The sequence below is a fragment of the Poecilia reticulata genome, linkage group LG5 (assembly GCF_000633615.1).
Source record: "Poecilia reticulata strain Guanapo linkage group LG5, Guppy_female_1.0+MT, whole genome shotgun sequence".
NCBI classification, from domain to species: domain Eukaryota; kingdom Metazoa; phylum Chordata; class Actinopteri; order Cyprinodontiformes; family Poeciliidae; genus Poecilia; species Poecilia reticulata.
The window spans coordinates 19,340,808-19,367,036 of record NC_024335.1 but is presented as its reverse complement, the minus strand read 5'-3'; the positions used below and the strand labels follow the sequence as shown (position 1 = coordinate 19,367,036).

Below are 26,229 nucleotides of genomic sequence, written 5' to 3'. Positions count from 1 at the left end.
GCTTTCTTTAGCATTAATGCTAATTTTTAGTATAAAAACACTGGCTCAAAGCCGACGGGCACACTTTGGCATGCCCCTTTAAAATTTCTGCAGGAATTTTCTAGTTAGAGTATGCTGCGCACTTAGTTTCTCTCCGCTTGTTTGAGAAACTGCATACATAAACCTTTATGACTCTCCTCCTTGGGTTTTCTTTAGATATGAGAGCGCACACATAGATTCATAATCATCTTCAGATATCCAAGCTTATGTTTCATCTGTCTCCCATGAGACCGCCACCTCTCCACCTCTCTCTGTCTGTCTCTCTCTCACGATACGTGGTGTATATACACCTCTGTAAGGGAAATCCACCTGCTTTTGATGTCCCTCTCTCTCTCTCTTTGCCTCTCTCCTTTCTCTTGTCTTTCTCTTTCTGCCGGTCTATCGGCACCTCGCCTCTGCCAAAGCAGGTGAATTAAAAACGGTGGAAGGCTCTTAGCCCCTTGGATGAAAGAGAGCTTTAGAGAAAGAACAGGGGTGCTGAGAGGGACAAAGCAAATGGAAGGGGGTATGTGAACAGAGAGCCTAGTAGAGATGGTGAAACATATGGGAAGGTTCACCACTGAGCGGATAAAAAGAACGCAACAGAGTAACAGTATGCAGAGAGTCGGGGATGGTGCATGGAGAGGTCTATCAATGTACAGAAGGTGAAAGCAATTGGAGGTTCAAGCGAGCGGATGAATGAAAGGGATGTTGAGGCAGGCTTTAAGTCTAAAGATGGGAGGGTGACAGGTGAAAAGGACAGAACCATTTCACAGGTTGAACAAATGTTGAAAAAAGATGAGTGAAAAAGATATTCAGGCAGAAAGTCTGTTGGGAGATGGTCGAGGCAGGCAACCAGCTGGTTGGAGATTCCCACGGTAAAATAACCCTGAGTAGAAATAACCCGGTTTCTACATTTTTTTTTGCACTTAAAAAATGTGACGTGTACACTGTGTCACATAGGTTGCCTAATGGCCAATTCCTCATCCAGTGTGCCTCTTTGCCTTTAAGAACTACAGAAATGTGAATGTTTACATATTTACCCTCTAACTCATCACAGTATGTTTTTGTGACCATAAATAGCTCAAAGAAGCTCTGGTGACTGGTACTTTCTTTGGTATCTTTGTAAAACAACATCAGATTCTAAGAACACATTGTAGTCATTTTAAAACTTTCTAGATCCTTCTACACCTTATATGTCCATGCTTATGATTTTTAAAAGCACAATTTGTTAATACCACCATTTTCCCATCTGCCATAGTTTTAAAGATCTACAAAGGTTTTGCAAAAATAAATGGCTTCTGTCTAGATTTAACATGAAGGTGCAATAAGCTGTCAAAAAAAAAATAGCATCAGACTTGGCTAACTATCTCCATGATCTTCTCCAATCTCCATTTTCAGCTGCCTTTCCTGTGTGAATGGCTCCTTCCCATGCCACTGGTGCAAGTACCGCCACATGTGCACCCAAAACGCCAACGATTGCTCTTTCCAGGAGGGACGTGTCAACGATTCTGAGGTAAGACCCCCCTTCTCCCCTCGATGCTTCGCCACAGTCAGCACGGATGTCATTGCAGCAGCACACATTTGTTTTCTTTGCTACTTCTTTAAAAAATAAAAATAAAAAAAAACTGCAAAAATTGACCATTTACTACAAAATGTGCAAGTATTAAATTCACATAGCTGCCATATTTGTACACATACAGGAACAAACACACATAGCAACATGAGTTGAGATATTAGTTCATCTGCACCTCCATCCTGTGTGCCTTTTGCCTCTGGGGTTTCCTCCCCTCGTCCTGCTGTGTGTCTGCTGTCTCTATGTGTAATATTGGCTTTTGGCACAGTGACAACAGCTTGTGTACTGTGCAGCAATAATTCTGTCGTGGCCCATAAGGCCATAAACAGGCTGGGATGAATGACTTTCTATGGAAATACTGCCTTGTTCTTACAAAACCAAATGCTGCATTAGCATAAAAGCTAATATTAATCGTGCCAAGTGGCAGTGACTGCAGGCGTCATGTAAGGCATATCAAGCATTTGTCAAGTCCTGTTGAACATGCAGGGCTGGACACCAACCTGCGTGGGGTTTTATGCTGCTGTTCTTTATTGACACCCTCAGCAGAGGTGGATGCAAAGTTTAACAGATGTTATGAAATCCATGTCTCCAAAATGGATGTAAGGAATCAGTATTACTCCCCGGTGATGGTTATACTGGTGCTTTATCCGTCTCAGGGCGTACACACAGTTAGGACTGTTCATCCCTCACTCTTTATGTTTCTGGTCCAGCTCTCTGCGTTATCTACATGCAGATTAAAGCCTCCCCTCCGTCACTTGTCGGCAGAGTCTGAATAACTGGCCTTTATTAATTGCTCTGCCTTATAACGTATTGCTTTCCTCTTTATCTGCTTTCCCAACCGAAGCTGTAGCTGAATCCTAAATGCAAGCTTGCTAAACCACAGCTTCTGTGCCCGGTAATGGACGAGACGAAGGGCCCAGGCTTCATGGCTCAAGGGGTCGGAGTTGCTGGATTAGAGTGCTGATTTGGAAAGAGCTGGTTAGCAGGTTCTGAACCGAGTGGAGTCACACGCATAAACAAAGGCCTCCTTCTCTTTTTTTTGTCTTCCTTTGTATCGTCTTGCGTCTTTCCTCCCTCGTGTTTTTTCCTGTCTTTTCTGTTTTTCTCCCCTTGCTACTTTGCTAGCTTATTTTCTGTTTTTTGTCAATCCTTTATCATTTTCTTGCCATTTTCCGTCCCTTTCTTTGTTTTATTTATTTATGTTTTTTTACATAAAAAATATTTAGGAACTCTGTAAATATTAAATATGCTATCACTGCTTTTCATCTTTCTATAATAATACCATCTCTGTTCATTCGTCTGCAGGACTTCAGATTAGAGGGGTTTTGGTGGGGAACAACGTTCCAATGCACACATCAAAATTGTGTTGTTGGCTTTTGATCTGCAGTTTTTTATAAAGTGTCAGCTTGCCTTAACCAGTTTTAAATTAAGAGCTTCAGGCTTCTTGTTATCTGCTGAAAGCCTCACTCTCTCTCACTGTGGAAAAAAAAATACAGAGACATCGGCAGGTAACATGCATTAAATGTCTGTTTTCCAGGATATCGGGTATTCTAACAAAGATATTTCTTCTGCAAAAAAAGCATAAAGTCATATCAAAGCAGAGAAATTAATAAAAACGTTGAAGAAGAGATTAAAGACCACAGACCACTGATCCGATAGTCCATCATTTCACATACCTACTATGCTTTGTGTTTTTCATGCACAAAAGTGTAAACAACCTTACAGTAACCTGCATACACGCGCACACACACACTCACACTCACACTCACGCATGCACCAAGTCATTTATCATCCTTCTTTTAGCTGCCATATCCATTAGTTCTGCCCTCAGTGCCCCAACAAGAAATGCTATTCCTGAAGGCTTGGCTTATCCCCTTCCTCCTCCTGCTTCTCTCCATCTCCTCTCCAGGGCAGGCCCCGTCTCTCTCCACCTCATCCTTCACCACTTTGATGCTCCGTCACCTCATCTTTTTCTCATTCTTTTTCCTCTCTTATGTCCCATTCTGGTTTTTTTTTTTTTTTTTGTATTGTGAAGGAAAGGACAAATTGAAGAGAAATGTGCCTTTGTTTTTTTTTAGCACCTTCTGACTTTTCCTCCCCTCTGTTGGCTGCTTATAGAGAAGAAGCAGGAGGTCTTCTATTTGTGCATCTCGAGTAGAGATTGACTCATTACACACAGAGGAATACCTTTCAAGTCTTCATTTTTGTTAATTTTATTGATTAGGGCTTACGGCTAATGAAAACAGTCTCCTGAGGCATTCAGGAAGCCATGTTAGTGAAATATCAGCCTTCATCTCTTCCACGTTGTTGGCTCTGGTTTTTCTCATCTTCCTTTGGACAATACTCAGGTTAAGCAAGTTTGCTGGAGATTCAAACCCAGTCATTCCATAATCTTTAAATAAGATATTGTTACTTTTAGCGGTGAGGGCAGGTGTTCATTTTCTGTTTGATTCAAGAGTGATTTAACTGAATAAATGTACATTTTGTCGCCCGTGTCTGATCTTGAGACAATCCAGCTGCAGTCCAGCATCTCAAGGCTGCTCTTAATTCTGTTGTTTCTTTCTCTTTGTGCCACATTTTTTTCTTCCACTTAGCTTTCCAATTTAATGCTTAAACATACCAGTGGACTGACTGGCTTACCTATTGGAGGCAGTCAAAGTCTGTCAGCTGAAAAACTGTCAAGTCCACAGTCTTCAGACATGTTGGCCATAACACATCTTTTCTGGATAAAAAAATTAAAATCTGATATTCATGTGTTGGGAGAAGCTGAATTTGAAGTTTTTACTAAGTGTAACTAGGGCTGGTGTAACTTATCAAATATATTATCAATGTGTCAGTCGTAACGGTTGGTTACTTGAAACATCAATTCTATTAAAAATGGTATTCAAGACTTTTGTCTTTTTGCGATTGCGACATTGTAGACACTGATACTGCAATTACTTTTTCAGCTTTAGCTGTAAGCTGTAACCATCAAAACTACCAGAAAAATACTTTAAATCTACAGCTATGTGAAAGTATTTTGTAAAATACGTGTTTTCCTTTTTCACCGCACTACAAAAATCTCACCAACGTATTTACCGAGATGCGCCCGTGTGTGTACACGTTAGATTTTCTTCCTCAGATTATCCTTGTTTTTCCAGCTTCGTTCCCAATGCAAACAGCAGTGAATCTCTCTGTCTCTTTCTCTCTCTCTCTCTCTGTCCTGAAAGCAGACATTCCACTCAGACCTTTACTGCTCTCATCTGCAGATGAAAACAGTCGATTGGGTGGGATGAGGCTCATTGTCAGGCTGTGATCAAAGGCCAGACGGAGCGTTCAGTTGAGGGATGAATGCTCCTCCCGTATCACTCATTGGTCTGACTGGTGTTGGACCAACCAGACAGAACAGTTGAGATGAAAGCATGAAGCCAGTGGATGAATTATGAACGTGATCAGCCTTTGTTCTGCTTCGCTTTTATTCACACATTAGTTTACAAGCATTGCTGCTCGAAATAATACACAATTTTAGTGTAAATATTAGAAATACAAAAGTAGCGCATCCAAAAGCTCTTTCTTGTGGCTGTTTTGTACTCTTAAATCATCTTTTTGTTGTATGCTTTTTCAAAATTGTTTATGTATTGCTGATTGCATCCCCCCGCTCTGCTACTAGAACAGTAATAATAAAAGTAAGGGGTTATTTATGTTTTTGTAAATAGACTTTGTCTAAAGAGGGAGGGAAACAGTGGGAAAGTCGTGGCTTGACAGAGTAAGCAGGGAGAAAATATGTATGAGTGACATTTTCAAATCAAATATGCATGAATCAACAAAGCCTCCAAACGGCACAACAAACAAATTCTTGAATTAAGGAGCGACGAGGCGGAAAATTGCAAGAGAGGAATTAAAGTTACTTTTATCATAAAAACAAAAAAGCCAGAGGGAGACTTAAGGAAGAGAATGAAGCTCTGCAACCTGTTGATCTATTTCTTTCCTCCCTTAGTTTCCTTTTCTTCTCTTTTTCTTCTTTCTGCTTTTGTTCCTTGATTTCTATCTTGTACTCAACTTTTCCCCTCTTTACAACCCTACCGTTTTATCGGAGCCAACGTCTTGATGAGTGCCAGGCAAAGTTCAGCCCGGCTGGGCTCAGCTATCCTAAGACATGCTTACGTGTTTGTTTTGCTGAAATGCGAGGCTCAGTCTTACTTGAGCAATCAAGGCGCCGGATAACTTGATTGAGAATTGTAATGAAGGCAGCACCTTTTTTTTTTTCTTCTTCTCTCCTGCACCTCCATTGTCACTCTGTGCTATTCGTGTTGTTACCGTTAGATTTTGGTTTAACACGGAGAAAATACTTTTGGTTGTTTTTTTGTTTTGTTTTTCTTTTTACAGATTTTTATGGAAAATGTGATCATCTTGCTACATTTCCTTTTTCTTTAAAACATATCCTCTTTATTCTACTATGGTATGGTACATGGAAATAACTATATGACCTTCAGGAAAAAAAATGGTTGAATTTAAAAATTATTTTCTATTTCTTCCCCTATTATTTCACATTACATTCTGGATTTTTTTTTCATTCCCCTTTATTTTTGGTTTTCTTCATTTTCCCTTTTTTCCTCTTTTAAGTCGCCACATTGTGACAATTCATCTAATAGCTCTTTGGTTCCCATCTGCCCAGTTCAGTCAGAGCGTGAACAAACTAAACACCACCTCAGGTACAAAGAAAAACATATTTACAGTAAAACATGTTGGTCGTGGTTTGAAGGTCTGGGGATGTTTTGCTGCTTCAGGGCCGTGTTTTAATTGATGATCCATGAATTCTGCTGTCTAGCAGAAAATCCTAAAGGAGAAGGTCTGGCCAATCACTAGGTCATCTACACAGGAAGACAATAACCTAAAGCACACCAGCAAGTCTACCTTAAAATAGGTTTTGGAGCGGTCTAATCAAAGGCCACACTTAACTCTTATTGAGATACTTTGACATGACTTTAATTGGGCCAATAAAAAGCCAAGTTCATATACAGGCATGTTGAAGACTCATTGCAAGTTATCTCTGCTATCAAATGGCAGATTTTACTACAAAGCACGAGCGGCTTGTAGGTTTTTTACTCTTTTCTCTACATGTGGCCTAATCTGCTTGGATAGCTTGTTTTGAGCTCTATTTTATTTGTCACAAAACAATGTGTTCTTCTTTTACTGCTTTTATGCCTGCACTAGTAAAACAGACAAAATAAAAATGAATCTAATAACTTTATTAAGCCTTGGCTCTAGGCTTTTGGCAAATAACCAGAAGAAAACCTCAGAGGAGCAGAAGAAGAACTTCCAAAATTAGACCCGGTCTATCACTTCTTTGGGCTCCATGGTTACTCTTGGGAAGAAATTCAGTGTATTTCCAATTTTGATATATATTTTTTAATCCTCAAAGAACATGTTGACTGCAGAGAGATAGATTGTACAGATGAGAGTGCAATATGAATCATCTTTGTGGTTGTTCCAACAGCCTCATCCACACTCTGTCCCCTGACGCTACATTAACAAAAGAGGCTCCATATAGACTGCAGCCTGAACAAAGCGCTACAGTTGCACCGGCTCATTTTCTCATGCACCGTCTTCCTCTCGCACACCGTTAGCCATGCGATTACACTTATCGCATGCAGCCTACCTCCTCGTTCTCCAAACAGTCACAGAAACACACGGTCAGTGTTTTCCGACTCTCGCCACCTTTCACCCGCACACCGACGCGCAAAGTCCACGGCTGACTGGGTTATTTGTGACGGAGGTGTGAAGGCCCCGAACCGTGACATTCTGGCACACTGTGTTTACCCTGGCTGGTACTCAGACACCAAGCAGAACACACTCACTCACATTCTTTACAGAAAGAGACCGTCTCACAGACTGCGGGCCAAGACTGCTTGAGGGGCCCTTCTTTGAGTACGGATATTCGTATGTGTTTGACTGTACTCTTTTCAATGTGTGTTTGTGTGACTGTCAGTGGTTCTTATCAGGACAAAGCACAACCAGCAACACAGGGCTGCAGGGGGCACCGGGGTGAAGGGGAGGCAGGAGTGTGCGGGTACTTGAATGAAATTCACTGTTTCCCGTTTTCTCTTTCCTCTTTTTTTCTTTCAGCTGTCTGTACCTGTTGATATTTGTCTTCACTCACTTTTCCACCTTTTCTCTTTCAGCTGTTGAGCTGAAAATGGTTTGTTTTGGTCAACAGATGGTTTCTTGGAGCATCGCTTCAATTTTTTTTTTTTTTTCACTCATTTTCTTCTGCTCGTCTCAACTTAATGTTCTTCCACATTTCCTTGTTTTTTATTTGTCTGTTAAACATCAATCTTTTAAATGTGCTCCTCTTAACTTGTAACAAAACCACTTGTCTCCACCCATTACTTGGATGTGCTGCATTTAAAATAACCAGCTGTGTTGTAAAGAGGCCACAAATAAATAAGAAAATCACTGGAGGTATGATGAATTGTCCCACATATAGTTTGCCTAAACAATAAACTCCTTCCAGTTAAGTACATATTATACTAGAAGCAAACCAAAAGATTTGTATAAAATGCTTTAATTAGGAGCAGATGTCACAAAAAGCAGAGGAAAACACTGTAAAGTAAGAAAGGTGACATCAGAAAGGCAATTTAAAAAAACCCAGACTATAACAAGCTTCAGATAAAACTGAGAGAAATGCAATTTTCTTTTTTTTTTCAAATGCTCTAAAGTTGGAGAACAGAGAGCAAGAGAGAGAAGAAAACAACATAAAAGAAAGGATGAAGTAACTTCTTGCCTTCTTTGCCAGAAAGCTCTAATTTAGACCGTGACTGAAACTTTGCTCATGTGACGCTTTATCTTTTCAGACCATTTCAACCCTGGAAACTTTGCAAATGTTTGGGAACTGAAAACCTCAAGACATGTTTCTGATGCATAAATCACATTTCCATCTGTATGGGACTGTTTCTGGGGTTTTGGGCAAACCTGTAAAAAGTTCTGTTTTGTCAAAAATCAACAATTAAGTGAATGAGAATACGAGATTTTGGAGAACAGATATAGAAATGTGGCCATTTGTCAACATTATAGAAACAAAGTGGTCAGGAACATTAGATTTTTCGGTAACACTTTATTTGAAGAGGGGTGAATAAGACTGTCATGACACTTTCATAAACATGACATAACATGTCATGAACATGAATAAGCCTTCATGAATATTTATGACTGTCATAAACATGTCATAACACCCGTCATGAACATGAATAAGCCTTCATGAATATTTATGACTGTCATAAAGCGTCATTCAATAAATTATGACACTTTTAATACAAAGTTGACATTATTCAAAATGTCTTTATGGCAACTTGACATTAACCAATAAATCATTACTGTTTAAACTTTACCTTTAATAACATAAAGTTACCTAATTTTTAAAGTGCAATCAGTAATACTTTTATAACACATTTATATCAGTAATGATTTCTTGGTTAATGTCAAGTTGTCATAACAAAGACATTTTGAATAATGTCAACTTTGTATTAAAAGTGTCCTAATTTACTGAATGACGCTTTATTTATGACAACAGTCATAAATATTCATAAAGGCTTATTCATGTTCATGACATGTGTTATGTCATGTTTATGACAGTGTCATGACAGTCTTATTCACCCCCTTCAAATAAAGTGACCGATTTTTCTGTATATTTTTATGTCTTAATTTTATAGGAGGGTATGAAACCATTATTTTCCATAAACATTTAAATAGCCTCTTTAACCCACATGCAAAAGTAAAAATTAAAGTTGAAACAAATTAACAGGAATTACAAAAAGTTAATACTAAAAAATTAGATCCTTTAATCACATAATTGCTGATATTTATTTCTCTGCAATGATAGTTTTGATTTTTTCCTTTACATTAATTGTGACATCAAGCTTAAAGATATCAAAAATATGTGACAAAAGGGCCAAAAACCAGCATGTTTGGAACTTTACAGCACAAAAGAGAAGAAAACATACATTATGTAGCTTTGCTTAACACGATATTGCAACACCAACAATACCTTTGCAGGTGGATGCATGTCTGATTCTTTAAACATTGTAACGTGCTACAGTTTAAAGCCTAAATTGTGACTGGAGAAAAAGTAAGACTAAGATAAATGCCAGCTTTTCGGGGAACGAAAATGTTCTGGAAAATGTTTCCAGTGAGAACGTGGTTTGCCTCGTCTGGGACACCGTGGCAAGACTCTGATCGTAAAAAAAAATTTGCTTAGTAGACAAGGACAGCAGATTGATATTTATGGAAGAGGCTGGGATTTAGCAACCTCAGCTTGCATAATATATTGACTTCATGCAGATGAGAAGGCCACTTTCTTGGCTAAATCAATTAAAGTGCTTTGATTAGACATTTAAACTTCAGTTCAGTCTTGTGTGCAGCGTAGCTGCTGGGTTATTCTCTTCTCCATATATAATCCAAGCCCCATTAGTGCAGCATGTTTCACCCCAGTCGTGCCAACACACTGCCTGCACCGTTGAATCCGGCATCAGCAAAGGTTTAATGAACAGCTAATTTGTAGCAAAGATGTCACTGATGGACACACAGGCCGCTGCTGCAGGCTGTGCACATGGACACATCGGTGTTTGTGTGCATGCCGGTTTGCGTCTGTGTTTGTCACAGTTCCCAGTGGTTTAATTATTCAGGCCGATTTAAATCTTCATCTCCACAGCCCTCACAGCCAGCCCGCCTAATGGTGAACACAGATGAATATTGCATTTTTAGCATCAGACTGCCTGTGTGTCAGGGATGGGAAGAAATAACTGCCAAGTCACTGAGAGAAAGAGCAGGGTAGTTAGAAAATAATTCAGCAGAATGGGCTAAAGGAAAAACAAACTCCAAAGTACAGGCAGATCACAGAAGCAAAGGCTGTGATTGAGAAACAGCAACCGCCTGCTGAGACGGAGGGCCAGTGGACAATCTCACAAGACCAGTTAAAGTGAGTCTGTCATGTTTTGCCTTTCACCATGCTGTTTTCAGAAAGTAGCCCTCGCTGATTCTTATTTCAGCCTCCATTTTACAACACCTCAGTGCTCCCTGGGAAAATCCAAGTTGGCAAACTTGGACTGTAACCACGTGCTTCAAGCTGAGCTGGTCAGGTGATCTGCTGAGGATGCTGAACTGAAGCAGGGACACTTTAAAAAGTATTAGAATGATCGGAAAAAGATTACAAAACTCAACAGAAGCGCGCAGAACGCCAAAAGCTGAAACTGAATCACAAAAATGGCAGAAGAAGCTCAAATCAAAGTAAGCCGGCCATCTCTACCCGATCTGTGTGAAAAAGTTGAAGAATTACTAGACTAGCAATTACTGAAGGCATAAAAAGTAAAATCCATTGATAAATTGTTACATGAAGAAGACAAAGATGTGTACTTGAGAAGCAAAGGTGGAAAACCACAAAGTGCAGCGTATTAAAGATGTTCATATGCTAACCTGCTAATTGAAGCATGTTAGCTACTACTAGCTTATACATTAAAGGCTTACTATGTGCTGACATTAGCTAAAATACAAATCAGAAGATACTCTAGCATTAGAATATTTCCTGTAGATGGTAAACAGTATGTGCAAAAATATGTATAATTCCAACATTAGCTGATATGTATAACATGCAAAGTCTACGTTATAAATATGTTTGCCGTATTCCTCAAGGACAACATCCATAAGCTCTTTTCTAATCACAACAGTGCAAGGGATAAGAAAACGAATGTGATTTGAAGAGTTATCGCTGTAGTTTAGATTTAGAGCGAGGAACAGGACGTTTATGGTTAGGTGTCAAGACCGTACGATTAGGTGTTTTAGAATAGTACTGGGACTGTTGGGCCACCACTTCCTACGTTTCTATAGTTTAACATTAGTACATTTGTAAAATGGGCTTACTTCTTGTTTAGCACCAGTACTTTCTGTTTCTACATGCTGCAATATCAAACTGTTGTTAATTTAATTCTAATAATCTAATTAAAAGCTGAACCAAAAGAAGGAAGCATTTTTGTCAGGACTTGGATTAAGCTCAAGTAGAACCTCAGTCTAATAAAAATATTTTGACTCTATATTTTGTCTGCCTAATATGTTTGACCTGCCTATTAAAGGGGGGAAAAAAGCAACAGCCCAGAGATGAGCATCATTAAAAGGTCAGATTTGCTGTGGAATACAATAGTTTGCCGTCTCTCATCTTTGCTGTCTCACAGGGTTTAAGTGGATCGTCTCCTGAAATGCATTACTTTAAAAAAGATTTTTTTTTTTTTTTTTTTACTGAAAAATGTAATCCAACACATTTACAGTGACCTAATCAGATGGTTCAAAGTTGGTGCTATTGTTATAGCAAATAGAGACGGTTATTAGAGGTGGCTAAAAACCTGCTGTATGTAGGCACTGGAACCAGCATGGATCTGAATGAACGTTTTTGGTTAAGTGTCTGAAGCAGCAAAGTAGGTAGATGGATTCCTTGACTTCAGGAATAATTTATGCGCATCAATAGATTCATCCTTTGTTATTCTGTTTATCTAAAATCATCAGTAATATTATAAATCTGAGTTTAATAGTAACTAATCACCGTTGTAATAACTGGGTATGATAGTATTAATGTTTAATATTAGTATTAATGTTTAATATTTACACAAAATCCAGCAAACCTGCTCCTTATAAATGAGCTATCTCTTACTGGTGAAAATCTGGTTTCGCTCCAGACTTTCTGAAGTGTTGTGCCGTCTGTAGAGAAGAGCCATGGGCAGCAGATAGAAGAGCATATCTACCTCTGAAATCAAAGCTCGTCTTTGAAAAGCTGAAAAGCACAGGGTTTGATTGCTGCTGACATATCTGGGTTAGAATGATAACGGGGTGCCAGGCACCCGCACCCTTCCCCCTCTTACACTATGAAAATCCATAAGGAGGAAAAACGAAGATCTCCGTCAAAAAGAAGAAGAAGAAGAAGAAGAAAAAATCACACGTTCCTGTTCTTTTTTTATTGTCTCATAGCGCACTGCATCATGTGTGTGTACGGTTGCCGGCTTGCTCGTAAATCAAAGATAAGGGATTACGAGATGAAATCAGAAATGTATGTTTGTACGGTTGACGTATCAAAGGCCAGAGTTTGAAGCAGTCTGTGGGCGCATGGAGTAAAGAGAGTAGACGTATGCTAGATCCTGGCAAGCTCCGGGTCTGGAAGGCGTTAATGGCCCAAACAATCAAAACTGAATAACAGGTATTCAAGTCATGCATTCCTTCATTTCATCTGCACTCAGTTCACCGTGTTTCTCTGTCATCCTCTCTTCCTGCGTCACCAGTCTGCTCAGAAAGAAAGTTGTGGGCAGACAATCTCACAGTCCTTTCAAGCTTCAAAGTCTCCTTTCTTCCTCTGCATCCTTTTGCTCCTGCACTGTTCTACATGTTGCTGCCTTATTAAGTTGTTCCACACTCCATCGCTCCTTCCATCCCCCGCAGTAAGTCTCGGTCACAGAACATATTTCTGGCTTTTGCTTCCTAATGAGCCGGCTTTACATGTACACACGTGTTTTTACCTTGATTCTATGTAAAATTTGCAATGCGCAGCTTCTATGCTAATGAACCTGTAGCTAATTTTACCACCGTGTTATTTTTTCTTCTATCTGTAAATAGATAAAAGAAAACGAAAAGCTACTGGCCTTTCTGTTATGATTTATTTCATTTATGATATGGTTAAAAAGCTTTGACCAGAAAATTTTAATTATAATTATAAGCCATTACATTATTTTTTTTTTTTTATATCCATTTTATAGCTCTGCTCAGAAGTTTTTATCATAATAGTCTTGAACATTATTTGTTTTAGACTCTAATCATGCTAATCCAAATTGTTGGATCAAAACAAAACATCTGCAGAAAGACTATGGTCAGATGAGACATGGGTTTGAGTAATTTGACGAGAAAAACTGTCAAGTGTGATGGTGGTATTATGCCGAGTCTCTTCGTCTCACTTTGTTTCCACAAAATGGCTGAAATGCCTAAAATCAACAGGTTACAACGTGGACACAATTATGTGTAGCAGCAGGATAAAGATTCCAAATGTACAACTAATCAATTAATTGAAACCTGTTAAAATTTGTTCAGACAGAAGTTTGAACACTTTGCGTTTTTAAAATCATTATTGTATGCGTTATAAACCTGGTTAGCAAAAAAAAAAAAAGTGTTTCTTCCTGTGATGAATTGATAAAAACTCCTAAACAGAACTGTCAATTATCTTTCTGGTCATTTGTCAATTAGATCATTTAAATACCTAAAATGTTTGTTAGAATAATCACAGTCCTCCCAGTCTTTATTTGACTTTGTAAAACAGCTATTGTACTTTTTTTTTCCACTGTGGATAAAAACCCACAACATATTTAATAGTAAATGTTTGTGGATGCACCTAAACCTGCATATTTTATAGACGTCACTTGCACCGCTTTGGTGCATAAATCTTCATGGATTTCTTTTTGTGTCCCATCTAATTTTTAGAACCATTTAGTTAAATTATAATTTGAATAGCTGAATTATGTATTTCTTCGCGCTACTTTTATTACACAGCAACATTTATTTAGCAAAAAATGGTATCGGTCTCATTATGTACGGCCCTCCTTGTTATATAGAATAAAAACGACACTTTATGTTTTGGCTGTAGTAGCCTGCATGCTACAACTTGTGAAAAATCTTTATCAGAGAACCAAAAAGACAACGTCTACAGACAGTAGGATGTGTTCGGCATTCTTTATAAACCTCTATTGTGAGCTCTTTGTGACGCACATACTCGCGCACACACACACACCCACTATGTTCCCCTTATTTGTACCATTGTGTCCCCTTTGCTCCTCTGTGACCATCGCTGCCATCTCATCTCTCCCCCAGGCTCCCTATATCGCTTTACTTCATTATTTAGCGTGTTATTTTTTCTCATCCCTGATCTATAGTCTGCACATCACAGAAGCAGCTAATTAATTATGGATGGAAGGGTGTGTGTGTGTGTGTGTGCGTGTGCGTGTGTGTGTGTGTGTGTGCGCGCGTGCGTGTGCGTGTGCGTGTGTGTGTGTGTGTGTGTGTATGTGAGTGAATTGGAGAGATGAGGGGCTCTTTTAAAAAAGGAAAAAGCAACGACCAGACATCTGCCTCATTACGAATGCGCAGTGTTTTTGGAGCTTTATTAATTTATATCTTGTCAGGCTATGCCAAACCTTCAGAACACTTTTAGCTCTTTTATTCCATTTATTTATTAATAAAGCATCCCACATTTGCTTTCTGCTTTTATCCCCCTCTTACTCCCACACTTGTCCCAATCCACCCCCAAGCCCATCACCACCTAATGTCTTGATTTTAATCTCTCACCTTTCTACATATCTGCATGAACACACACACACACACGTACACACACACTGACACATCTTCCCGCTGACTGTCTCATTATCTGCTCTTGGCGGATGTTAAAAGGTGTTTGGCCCACCTGCAACGTAGAGATTACCTCTTCCCAACAAACATTGGTTTATTAATGCCTGCCTTTATTTAGAAAGTGTAATAGTGGAAGAGGTATAGTACGCATCTGAACACATTGACGAAAGGGAAATGCATTAAACCTGCCTTAATGTGGAGTGACAGCTGATCTCCTGTTAGGAGATTCATGGTGGCATCTAATCTAATTTGGTATCCGGGCATTTATACACACACGGTTTCTAAGCAGTCCTGAAAACTCAGGAATTTTATTTTACTCTTTCCCTCGCTCTGATTGAAAATAAAAACATTCAATGTTTTCCACATTTTAACTTTAGGCTCAGTATTCAAAATTCCCAAAATGAGTTGATAAAAACCATTTCTGAATTCCTTAAATGCTTACTTCCCCCTCAGATATGACCTATTTTTATTTTTTTTTTAGGCACAGCAACCTTTGAAAGCAGTAAGTTTCATTAACAGAGTTTCTTCAGAGTTTGGAACAAATCAAGTCCAATCTTTGGGACATTTAGAGTATAAGCAAAAGAAAAAGTAAAAGCAGATAGGTGATCATTCTTGTGTATGTCCTAATGTTCTGTACACTTCAGTCTGGAGAAGTATGGAATTTCCAATTGAAAAAAAGATGGGAACCCAGTGATTAGAAAAATACTTCTTAGGATGCAAAATGTCTCACCTTTCCGAGATCCAGTTGCCATTGTAGCAAATTAAGAAAGGAATTACAACATTTTTCTTTATAGCACAACACTCCTGCTCATTCTGTGGAATCCCAAAGCCTTCCCAGGTTAGAAGGAAAATGTGTCTGAATCAGAGGCTCTTCCTGGGATCCTTTTAAGATATTGATATGAAGAAGCAGTGACTCTAGATGACTTGACTTCTTGTCTTGTCTCTAAAAGGAAATAAACATCTGGATCACCGTGGGCCACCTTGTCAATAAACGCTCATTAATTACCCTCTTTGACACACATTGAACTTCTTGAGGCAAACTGAGGCAGGAAATATTGCTGCAGTCTTGCATTGCTTTGACAGACATGGCAATCTTGAGCACTAATGAATTATATGCATTAATATTGTTATTATTATTAATGCTTCTGAAAAGATTTGGCTTGAGAAGGATCACTGACTGCCCTCTGAATTGGCTGTCTGCCATAGTTGGTTGTATGATAGAAAATAATAGAGGTGTATTTCATGATGTGCATCTGATGTCATAGTTGCTCCTAATGATAGCTCCAAGTTTGCCTACAGATAATGCTAATTTCAGCCGTTTGTCTCTGGGATTTTGCTGCCTCCTCTCCCATCCCATTATCAGTCCTGACCCATCACCTTCAGGAGGGAACATTGAGTTTGGGCCCAATATGGACTCATAATAAATTTATTTAAGCTGCAGCTTCCTTCAACAACCTAGCTTTCTTTTTTTTTTAGCAGAAAATAAGAAACCAGGGGGATCTGAAGGAATGTTTACATTTTTCCTTCATAATCTACATATTTATACATGCCATTAGAACATGGAAATTGCAGCACTAGCCTCAAGCAGCCTTGGAGGTAGAGCAAATATGCAGAGCTAAAGAGACCCCTCTGGCTACTTGGATGTCAGCCATCACAAACACACTTCTGCACACACCCAGGTACACATACATACTGTTTGGTGCTTTTGTGATTAGTAAATGCATTTTAAAGCTACCTTTGAATTGTTAGTTGCTTGTGCAAATCAGTGGTTTTCTATTTTGGCTTTTGCATGTGCTGACAGTAAAGTTTATGAAGATGTTTGAATGCAAAGACAGCGATCAGAATCCGAAACTGAGCAGATGTTTTTGTGCCGCATTCACTTGAAGACAAAACCATCTGCGTCATGCATTCTTTCACGCATCTCCTGCACATCACAGCTACCCCCCCCCCCCCACACACACACACACACACACACGCGCGCACACACAGCTTCACTAAAAGCGCATGTTACCTGTTACAGTGCAGCAAGATGAAGTGACCCTTATGAAGCGAGCTGCTGGTCTGTGTAAACAGTTCATGGTCTGGAGAATCTGTTTGTCAAGAAAAGCTTAAATTGCAATTTGCTTTTATTGATCTTCTTATCGAGACATTTGACTTGATATAATACCTCTAAGTGCTCCTGAGGCATTTATTGCATACACTGTGTCTGGCAGTAAGCCCACAAGGTTGGAGTCACACACTCAAAAAATAAATAAAATACACATGCACATCCCTATCTCTTCCTTCCTGTTGGTCATTCCTAAATCCGCCAGATGCTGTCACATCTGGCAAAGCAAACCAAAGCATCCGTCTTCACAGATGAATTGAAAACTGAGAAGTCGGGAAAAGGAAGGAAATAAAAAAAAAAAAGGAAAAACTCTCCTCTAGCTTCAAAGTATTCCCTTCGGTAAAATATTGTTTCAGTGTATTCTGTACTCTGTAGCCCTAAAGAAGGCTTTGAACTGTTTTGGCACCTGTCACAAAGACTGATGAAATTGTTTCTCCCTGCACAATGGTGTTCTGTTCACCTCTCTCCCTCAGTATCCTCCTTTTTTCCTTTCTTTTGCCTCATGTTCCCCTTTAAATCCTCTTTGTTTCAAATGCAGCATTGCAGAAACGGGGACAATGATGAAGTAACATGCCCTCTATGCTCGTTAAATGTTCTATATAAATGAATGTAATGCTGTAAATATCGAGAAGCCTGACTTTACATGCACATTAACTCTGATTTCATTGTTGCTATTACATAAGCTTTGCACTGAGTTGACCCACTTTATATAGCTATGATTTTAACTCTCTCTGCACAAGGTTTATTAGTGTTTATTTAGTAATATTGTCAGGATGGCATTTGCGAGGTCAGGCGCTGATGTTGGATGCAAAGAGAGTTCATTTGGCTAGCACTAAGGGACGAAGCCTAAACCATAAAAACCACCTCAAAATCGAACCCCCTCTCTACCAGACTGATTGTCAGATGGTGACGCAATGACCATCCAGATAACATGTCAACATTTGGTTGATTTGTTCCTGACGTTTTTGGTGTGAAACTGTGTTGGTCCACCCCATGAGGTTTCATAAACAGTTTAGCAGTTTGTGCCTGCCACGAGAAAGCTTCATATCTGCTTTGGGAAAAGCAATGTCAAAAAATCTCCTCAGTCTACTGTAAAGAAAATATCACTCCAATAAATACCTTTGATGGTGGTTTCATCAGAGGTCATAATGTTGTATTCTGTTAATTTCGTAGGTCTAAAAGGAGACTATAAATATAAAGTAACTTATTTGAGCATTTTTTTTGTTTAAATTTTCTTCAGTATATGTATTATATAATATAAAGAGTTTCGTTTTGTCATTTTTATTTGACATTTTAGTTTTGCGTATGCATTAGAAGTGAGAAGCGATTCAATCGAAAAGATACTATGCGGAAATATAACTGGCCAAGAAGCGACAAGCAGACCGCGGAGCTGACACAAAGCCGATAGACGGATGAATAAAACATCAGTTAGCAGCAGCTTATGCTACAGGCGGTGCTAGCTTGCAATTCAGAGGCTTTCTTGACATAGCAGCAGGGTGTTCAAACCTCCCCCCCCTCACCACCTCCACCCAGGGTGATGCAAGTCCGCCGCTTTTGACTCGAGCTTACAGTACCTCTCTGTGACTCGACTTCAAAAGCCACAAGTGCAAATCAATCTCTGTTTCCTCTTCTGTCGCAGTCTCCTGCCTCTCCCTCCATCTCTGGTCCCTTCCATCAATTTTCTAGAGCTGTCTGAGACTCCAGGCAGTTAATTAAGTAGGACATTGTCGGGGACTCTGTACACGATGTGGCTGGAGATGGATGGATGGATAAATAGATTGAAAAGATGTAGGGGGATATGGGCGTCCCACTTTGCCTTTTTTTATTTTAAAGTATCATTTTATTGTACTTACTCAGTTTTTTTTCCCTGCTCATCATCCCATTTGATTATGGTCCTGTTTTAAGTTATTCACTTGCTGATATTAACATCTCTGTTTAATTCTTTTCTCCCTCCAATTAAACTACCATCTCACATTTCTTTCCTTTCATTTTCTCACCCTCTCCTCCCTCCTCCGCTCCTTACCTTCCTCCTTCCTTCTTAACCATCCATTTTCCTGCTGCTCCCTTCCTCTGCTTGCCCCGCCTCCCTCCTAGTTGATTATACGTCTGGTCCTCTGTACTCCGCTTCGTCTTCCTCCTGTAGTATTCCCCTCCCTCATTATGTGTTGGGGAGGGAGGGCGCATGTTTGTGTGTGATCCGAAACACAAAGCCAGGGCTAAGCAGGCTAATGAACAAACTCCGGCATTGTGTTCGGGCCCCGGGGACGCACTGTAGCTTCTAATGTACAGCTGCTACAGCTGGAAAAAGGGTAAAGGAAAATTTTACAGACCAGGAGTCAGATATGTGCTTAAAGAGAGAGGTGAGCGAGTGTGAGCTGATGTATCTGCAGTGAATATTAAACGAGGATCTGGTCAAAGATCTTTTTTTTTTTTTTTTTTTGAAGTTCTAATAAGAGTGTGTTACCTAGTGCAGCTGGAACTTGTTTTTAAAGTAGATACTGCAGTACTTTAGGGGGAATGATCTGAAACCGAATGGATGGTTTCAGGGCCAGTCTTCTTATATAAACGGCTCAATGTGAATTCCCTGACTCTGCATATCTCCCATCATGCAACTCATTTGTCTCCATGTTGTAATTTGTATGATATGTATGACAACGTACAGGCCGGGATCTTTAACTCATTTTGTAGAAATTGTACCACCCACACCCTTGTGGTCTTTCTCTTCCTCCCATTCCGTGTTGATGAGATGTGCGTCCCGCTGCCAAATTGCAACATGGCCACTGTAATGACTTAATCTCTTCCAGCACATGCACAAATTCACTTCTCGGAAAGTTTATGCTCCGAGCGCTTTGCCCCGTCTTCTTCTTGTCCCAAACGCGCTTAATTAATCCAATTGCACATGGAGGGAAATGTTTGTCTCTAACACATCTGTACAAGGGTATATGCTCAAACACACACACCCTGCTGGATTTTGTCCCGCAGTTGATGGGTGGCTTCCAGATGATCTAAACAAGTGTTTTGGATCTTCCCAGAATCCAAAGCTTGCACGCATACGCTCGGAAATGTGCAACAATTATAGAGCTTGTTATTTTATTTCACACATGATGGTACTTCATAGCACGAATTCTTAATGGGTAAAAAAATACCCCATATATCTTCTATAAAGACATACAGCATGAGTTTCAACCAGAGGGAGTTTGGCCTTACATTGCATTGCAAAGTGTTCAAATCCCTCGAACCATCACGTTTTTTCCCCCCATTAGACTTCATATAATTCTTTGGGATTTTATGTTCTTCACCAACAGTACATAACTACTGTTAGAAAACCATATAAAATATTCATTTTACCTCACAGTGGTGTGCTGCTTTGTTTTGGTCTGCTTCTTAAAATCTCAATGAAATCCATTGAGATTTATAGTCAGAACGTGACAGGATTTGGAAGAATTTAACAGGGTGTCAATATTTTTGCAAGGCATTATATGTGGCTACTGCGTCACAGATATTAGAAGGTTTTTTGGCAACAAATTTGATTTTATTGCATATTTTCTTAATTTTTTTTCTTCTATTTTCTTACCTTTCTATGTTTCTTTTAGAGATAAAATTCAAGTATCTCTTTATTCATATGCTTTCCAGGATTGCCCCCAGATTCTGCCATCAACCCAGATTTACATGCCAGCGGGAGTCACCAAGCCGATCACCTTGGCAGCCAGGAACCTACCCCAACCACAGTCCGGACAGAGGAACTACGAGTGTGTCTTCGACATCCAGGGCGTGACCAAAAATGTTCCTGCGCTGCGCTTCAACAGCACCTCCATCCAGTGCCAGAAAACAGAGGTGAGCAACAACGGAAAGATTATGGGAATTCTGGGTAAATTGTGAATTAAGGAGATGTGTTTTTTCTTTTTTTTTTTTTGCATAGTTAATGTTGGCGAACACGGGAGGTGACATGTTCTTTATTCAACATTTCAAAGAAAAATCTAAAGTGTAAAAATGCCAGATCACATTTTTATATACAAAGCTACAGTAAAAAAAAGAAAAAAAAACTGCACTATTTAATGAACTGCAGTGCAAATGATGTGGTGTGTTAGGTTCAAATAGAAAGCATTCTCATTACTTTGTTATAATCAATACAGCTGGGTAACTAAATCATGGTCCCAGAGAAGGCATCGACTTGGTCAAGGTTAAATAATTGCCTCCAACAGCTAATGACCATTCTGGACATAAATGTGCTCACCATCATGATGAATCACTATGCACTCATTGCATACTGGCTTCCTGACAGTCTAGATATATGACCCCATGCTTATACGTTGCATTGAACCGCTAGTTGGCAAATAAATATTGTTGTCAAGTATTAAACTTATGATTAAGATGCATGTATACATAATGAGGATTTTCCCAGTCTTTTTATTAGTCCAAATCATAAGTGATTACTTTATATTTCCTCGAACGTGATTTAAAATATTGATCAAGCGCGAGCAAGGCTGACGAATGGATGTTCATAGTTTGGTTTTACGACGCTGGCAAAAGTGTTCGTAAGGTTACATTGCAACAAAAAAAAAAAAAACATAGTTAGTTGATGTGACAGACCAATATTAAGTAGTTCATAATCAAGTGAATTTCCTTAGCAAATAAAAATTTAAAAAGTGTTTCATGCATTTGTTGTTGGCCCTCTTTGGTATTTCTCAATAAACTCCAGTTCAACCAGTTGCTTTCACAAGTCACCCAATTTATGGACGACATACAAAACGCCATGTGTGGCAGAAAGCAAAGTCCTTCCCATCGCCCTGATCCTTTAATCCACTTTAAATTTGAGAGATTTCACTTGCAAATAAATTTTAAAAAATCTTTCCCCTTTATATCCTGCTCTGTGTACTTTGTGTCGGTCTATCACACAATCCCAGTAAAAGCACATTGATGTTTGAAATGCTGCTGACATGACAAAATGTGACAAAAGTTCCAGGAGTATAAACACCACTGCAAGGCTCTGTATGTGCTCATGACTTTAACAGGAAGTGGTGCATATTAACTGGATTTTGTGCTCCCACATAGGGCTTTTTTTTTTTTTTTTTTTCCTGCACGCTGTCTAGTAAGAACCCGTTTTGTTTGTATGTGTGCAGAGGATTTGCAGGTAGGTCCAGGGCTGTTTGATGTTGGAACGTGGCTGTTTTTGCACGCGCATGTGTGGCTTCAAAATAGCATGACAGATAAGAGGGTAGCTAGCGTCGCGCTTCATTGAGGCTGAAAATGTGCAGAGGAAGTCTCTCTCTGAACCTAGTTTGGAGCGGATTGATCATGTTTACACCTCCACTCTATACCTCTCCCTCTATTTTCTTCCATCCGCCTGCAGAGCTCATCTTTTTCTCTCTGCCTTCCTGCTGCTCCCTGGTTTCAGCGCTCAATCTTCCTCACATGTTCACCTGCACTCTGCGCTTCTGCACCACAGTGTTTTCTATTTTTGGAAAAGAGATAATGGGTAGTGCTTTTAATTTAGTTTTTCATGCAGGATCGTGAGGTGTCACTGCAACAGAGAATAGTGGTTCTGATAAATTAGCACCACTTAGATGTCATTTTATTATTTTTTTGGTTGCGAAGCTCTTCCACTTGATAATACTCTGAGGTTTCGTCATTTACATATTTGAGCAGCGGTCCGTACTTAGCCGCGGATCTTGACGACTACCCACTGTGACAGTATTCTGTCCATATCGACGGATAGTCTACAGGTGTTGGCACACACTTGACAGGGAAGGCAGGGATAATTATCCTGCTACAGGGTTGTCTCTCCACAGAGATGTCTGTTTATCGACTCTTTATTGTAGCTGGAAGCCTGGTGTTAATAAGCAACAAAGTCCAGCTCTGGCCAAAAGTTAAATATCTCTATTTGATGTCCACCAAGCAGACACACTAGCAGTAATTAGCCTCAGGCTGTCAACACTTGGTCCTTGTTTAGCATTTTGCTGCGGCAACTTGACTGCAGCACCACATATCGATGTAGCACATGCATAGAGTCCTCATGCACCCGTATTTAGATTCAGGAGATGAAAAAGGTGCCAGCTGCATGAACTTGCTATTAAGGCATAATTCATGCAGACTTGAGCTTATGAGTTTAATTATGTGTCATGAATTATTAGGCTGAGGATCTTATTTTAGCAGAGGAGCAATATTTCACAAGAATAGGGTCTTAAATATTAGTTTATCCATTTATAGACCTTCATATCTCTAGTTTTCACACAGGCTCCTCTCTGTTTGCTCATGCTGTGACAGCGTTCAGCGCGGAGTCTATGAATCATGCATGACTGCGGTGGAAATAGACTTCATCTCCTATGCTGTGTACACATTGCTGCATCTGTTTGTATACACACATGCACACACACACCTATGGTGAGAAGGGTTAATCACTGTCTGTAGGCATGTTGACATGTGCATCTCTCAAACATGGCTTACTGTGAGCCTGCCATGATGGGCCCTGTATGCATCTTTGGATTTGCACTTCCCTCAGACCACTGCACCAACACTGATTTATGGCTAATCAATGGGATGCTAAACCAGTGGTTTGTCTTTGTGTTTGAGTGACTCAAATGTTTCTCTAAAACCCGTGGGTCAAACTAACACAGCTGAGGAAAAGAGCACAAGCACAGAAACAAGAGTTGTTGAGTTATGGATACAGTGATGCATATAGCTGGCGGGACGATGCAGAATATTGGGCTCATAAAAATATGATTGATGTAATATCTTGTGGATATATATATATATATATATTTATTTATTTATTTCACAAATAGATTTTCATAAATCACAAATTGTGCTTTATAGAATCTCTGTTCAGTGTGAAATTATCCAGCTCAGATCTGGGTTTAAGTTCTGAGGTAGAGAATCAAATGATGTTTAGACTCATTAAGAAACCGTGAAATAACCCTTTAATTCAGCTTGACTAGACACGCTAAAGGATATGCCAACTTTGTGCTGCTTTTGATTTGATCTGAGACAAACATCCTTCCAGAGTGGAGAACACTCTAGTTGGTGTTCAGGAAACTAGTGGGATTTGCTAATTGGTTATGCTCAGCGAACGGTTACTAGCCCATAATAATGTATTTCTCTTCATTGTATGATTTCAAACAGTAAAGGAACGAGCTCAATAATAGAAGTCATATAGTACAGCGTGTCCTGCTATGTTAACTTAAGAAGAACAAATAAGCAGCTTATAATTTACCATGTACAGCATCCATTTTGAATGCGGCTTATTGGATTACCAAGGAGCTTGAGGTAGAGTTCTGTGAGATTTTTTGAGATTTTTGACTTGGATGAGAAAATTGTGTTCAGAGCTCAAACCAAGTGCATCTCCAATGTATTGAACTGGATGATGCTAAATCTACTCTCACAAGAGTTAGACCAGTGTTTTGTTTCTTGTCATAAATGTGAAAGCTGAATTACATTGTCTTGAGGTCTTTAATGGTGTTTTTTTTTTTTCAACACCTCTGGTGTTAAAAGCTAATGGTTAGCTAACTATTACTGCTAACTGTTAGCTAACTGTTACCGCTATTGTTAGCAGTTAACAGTTAGCTGGTCTTTTGGTATCTTGTCTGTCACTTTGTAGAAAAATAAAAGTGGTGATAAAGTGCAAAAGATTCAACTAGATAACTAGATGCTCTAATAGTGATAGAGTTTCCTTTCACGTTTTAGTAACAGAGTAGTGTTGGCTAGCCCAACAATAACACTTTAGTCTGTGGTTTTCAGTCCAAAGACCCATGCGCTGAGCTTCCCGCGGGAGTCGGCGGGAACTCCTGTGGGACTGAACTGAAAACTATACTTATATCATTGTTTTCTGTTCATCCTAAATGCAATACACACAAAAGGGACAAGCTTCAAAGCTTGAGATAATGGTACAGCTGCAATGCTTCAGCTACAGCAATGACGTCTTTTCCTCATTTGAACTTGGTGCAGTACAGCTGATCTTCTCTAAACTCTGTTTTCACACTGACCGGCTCCAGTGTGTGTGATAAGGATCAATTACATTCAGTGTATGTTGACTACAAGAGTACGCATCACAGCGCACAGAAGTCAGAGTTCAACATATTTCAACTTTGACAGTTCAATTTCCCTCTGCCACACAGACCTCCACACCGAGGTAGGTGCTGTTTCGTCAGCACTTTTTCCAATCTAGGACAAAATCTTTGTTTTACACCCAATGCCAAACATCCGGTGATGCTTTTTGCCCCTCTAAAGCCACTTTAGCATACATTCTCAGCACAACATGGCAGCTAAAACCTACTTCCTTATTATTTCAAAATAAAAGTATGAAAAAATGATAGCTGTAATTTCCTTCACCAGTCAAAATCACACGCTCACAACAACTGAATTGCACTGTGCAGGACACGTTTCACTTTGACAAGACGTATGCTTTCATTTTTCTATTCCCTTAAACTCCTAGTGTTGAGAGATAAATGTTGAAAGAATTGGGGATCGGGAGTAGACAAAAGAAGACGAGGAGGACAAATGTTGCAAAAGGGAAAAAAAAGCAGAGAACCAGAGGAAAGAGAGACTGATTGAGCAAGAACAAAAAGAGATGTAATGCCTGAGAGAGATGGCGACTACAAAAAATGAAGATGAGAGGGTGTTAGATGGACTAAGGAAATTGGAGCTTAATAGACAATTTCAGGTTACATGAATGGAGGAAAGTGGAAGACGGAGAGAGATGTCGAAAAGAACATAAGGAAAGGGGTGGGGGGATCAAGATGAGAGCATGTGAGAGAAGAAAATCTTCTCCAAAGTCTCTCCTGAGGCCAGAACTCTTTCTCCTCTCTTTCATACAATATCACACCATCCAAGAGGAGACATCTTCACCACAGGATATTCAGAACATCCACAGTCAGATCAGGTTTAAACTCTAGTTTCCCATACTTTGCTGTTTCTACGGTGACTATGATCACATAATACTCTTATGGAGGATCCCCTGGGAGGAGGCTGTCAATAACCCACTGTATATGTGGTACACAGGATATACGATAGTGCAACTCCAGCTCTATATTAGCCATGTTGGGTATTGGCTATCCATATGTGCTCTTGGGAGAATTCAGTGTTTTTGTATTAAGTTTCTGCACACACCAGCTGATCCCAACGGGGAAAAAAA

The 26,229-nt window shown here is 39.5% G+C and overlaps 1 protein-coding gene across 4 annotated transcripts in view; it reads left to right on the top strand.

Annotated features, from left to right (window-relative positions):
• The window catches only part of plxna1b (plexin A1b), a 211,354-nt gene that overhangs the window by 122,872 nt on the left and 62,253 nt on the right, over positions 1 to 26,229 (top strand). For all 4 annotated transcript variants that reach the window (XM_008409387.2, XM_008409390.2, XM_008409388.2 and 1 more), the window contains exons 9-10: positions 1,420 to 1,534; positions 20,736 to 20,936. In XM_008409387.2, coding sequence (XP_008407609.1) covers positions 1,420 to 1,534; positions 20,736 to 20,936 — 316 coding nt within the window. The remainder of the gene's footprint in view (positions 1 to 1,419; positions 1,535 to 20,735; positions 20,937 to 26,229) is intronic.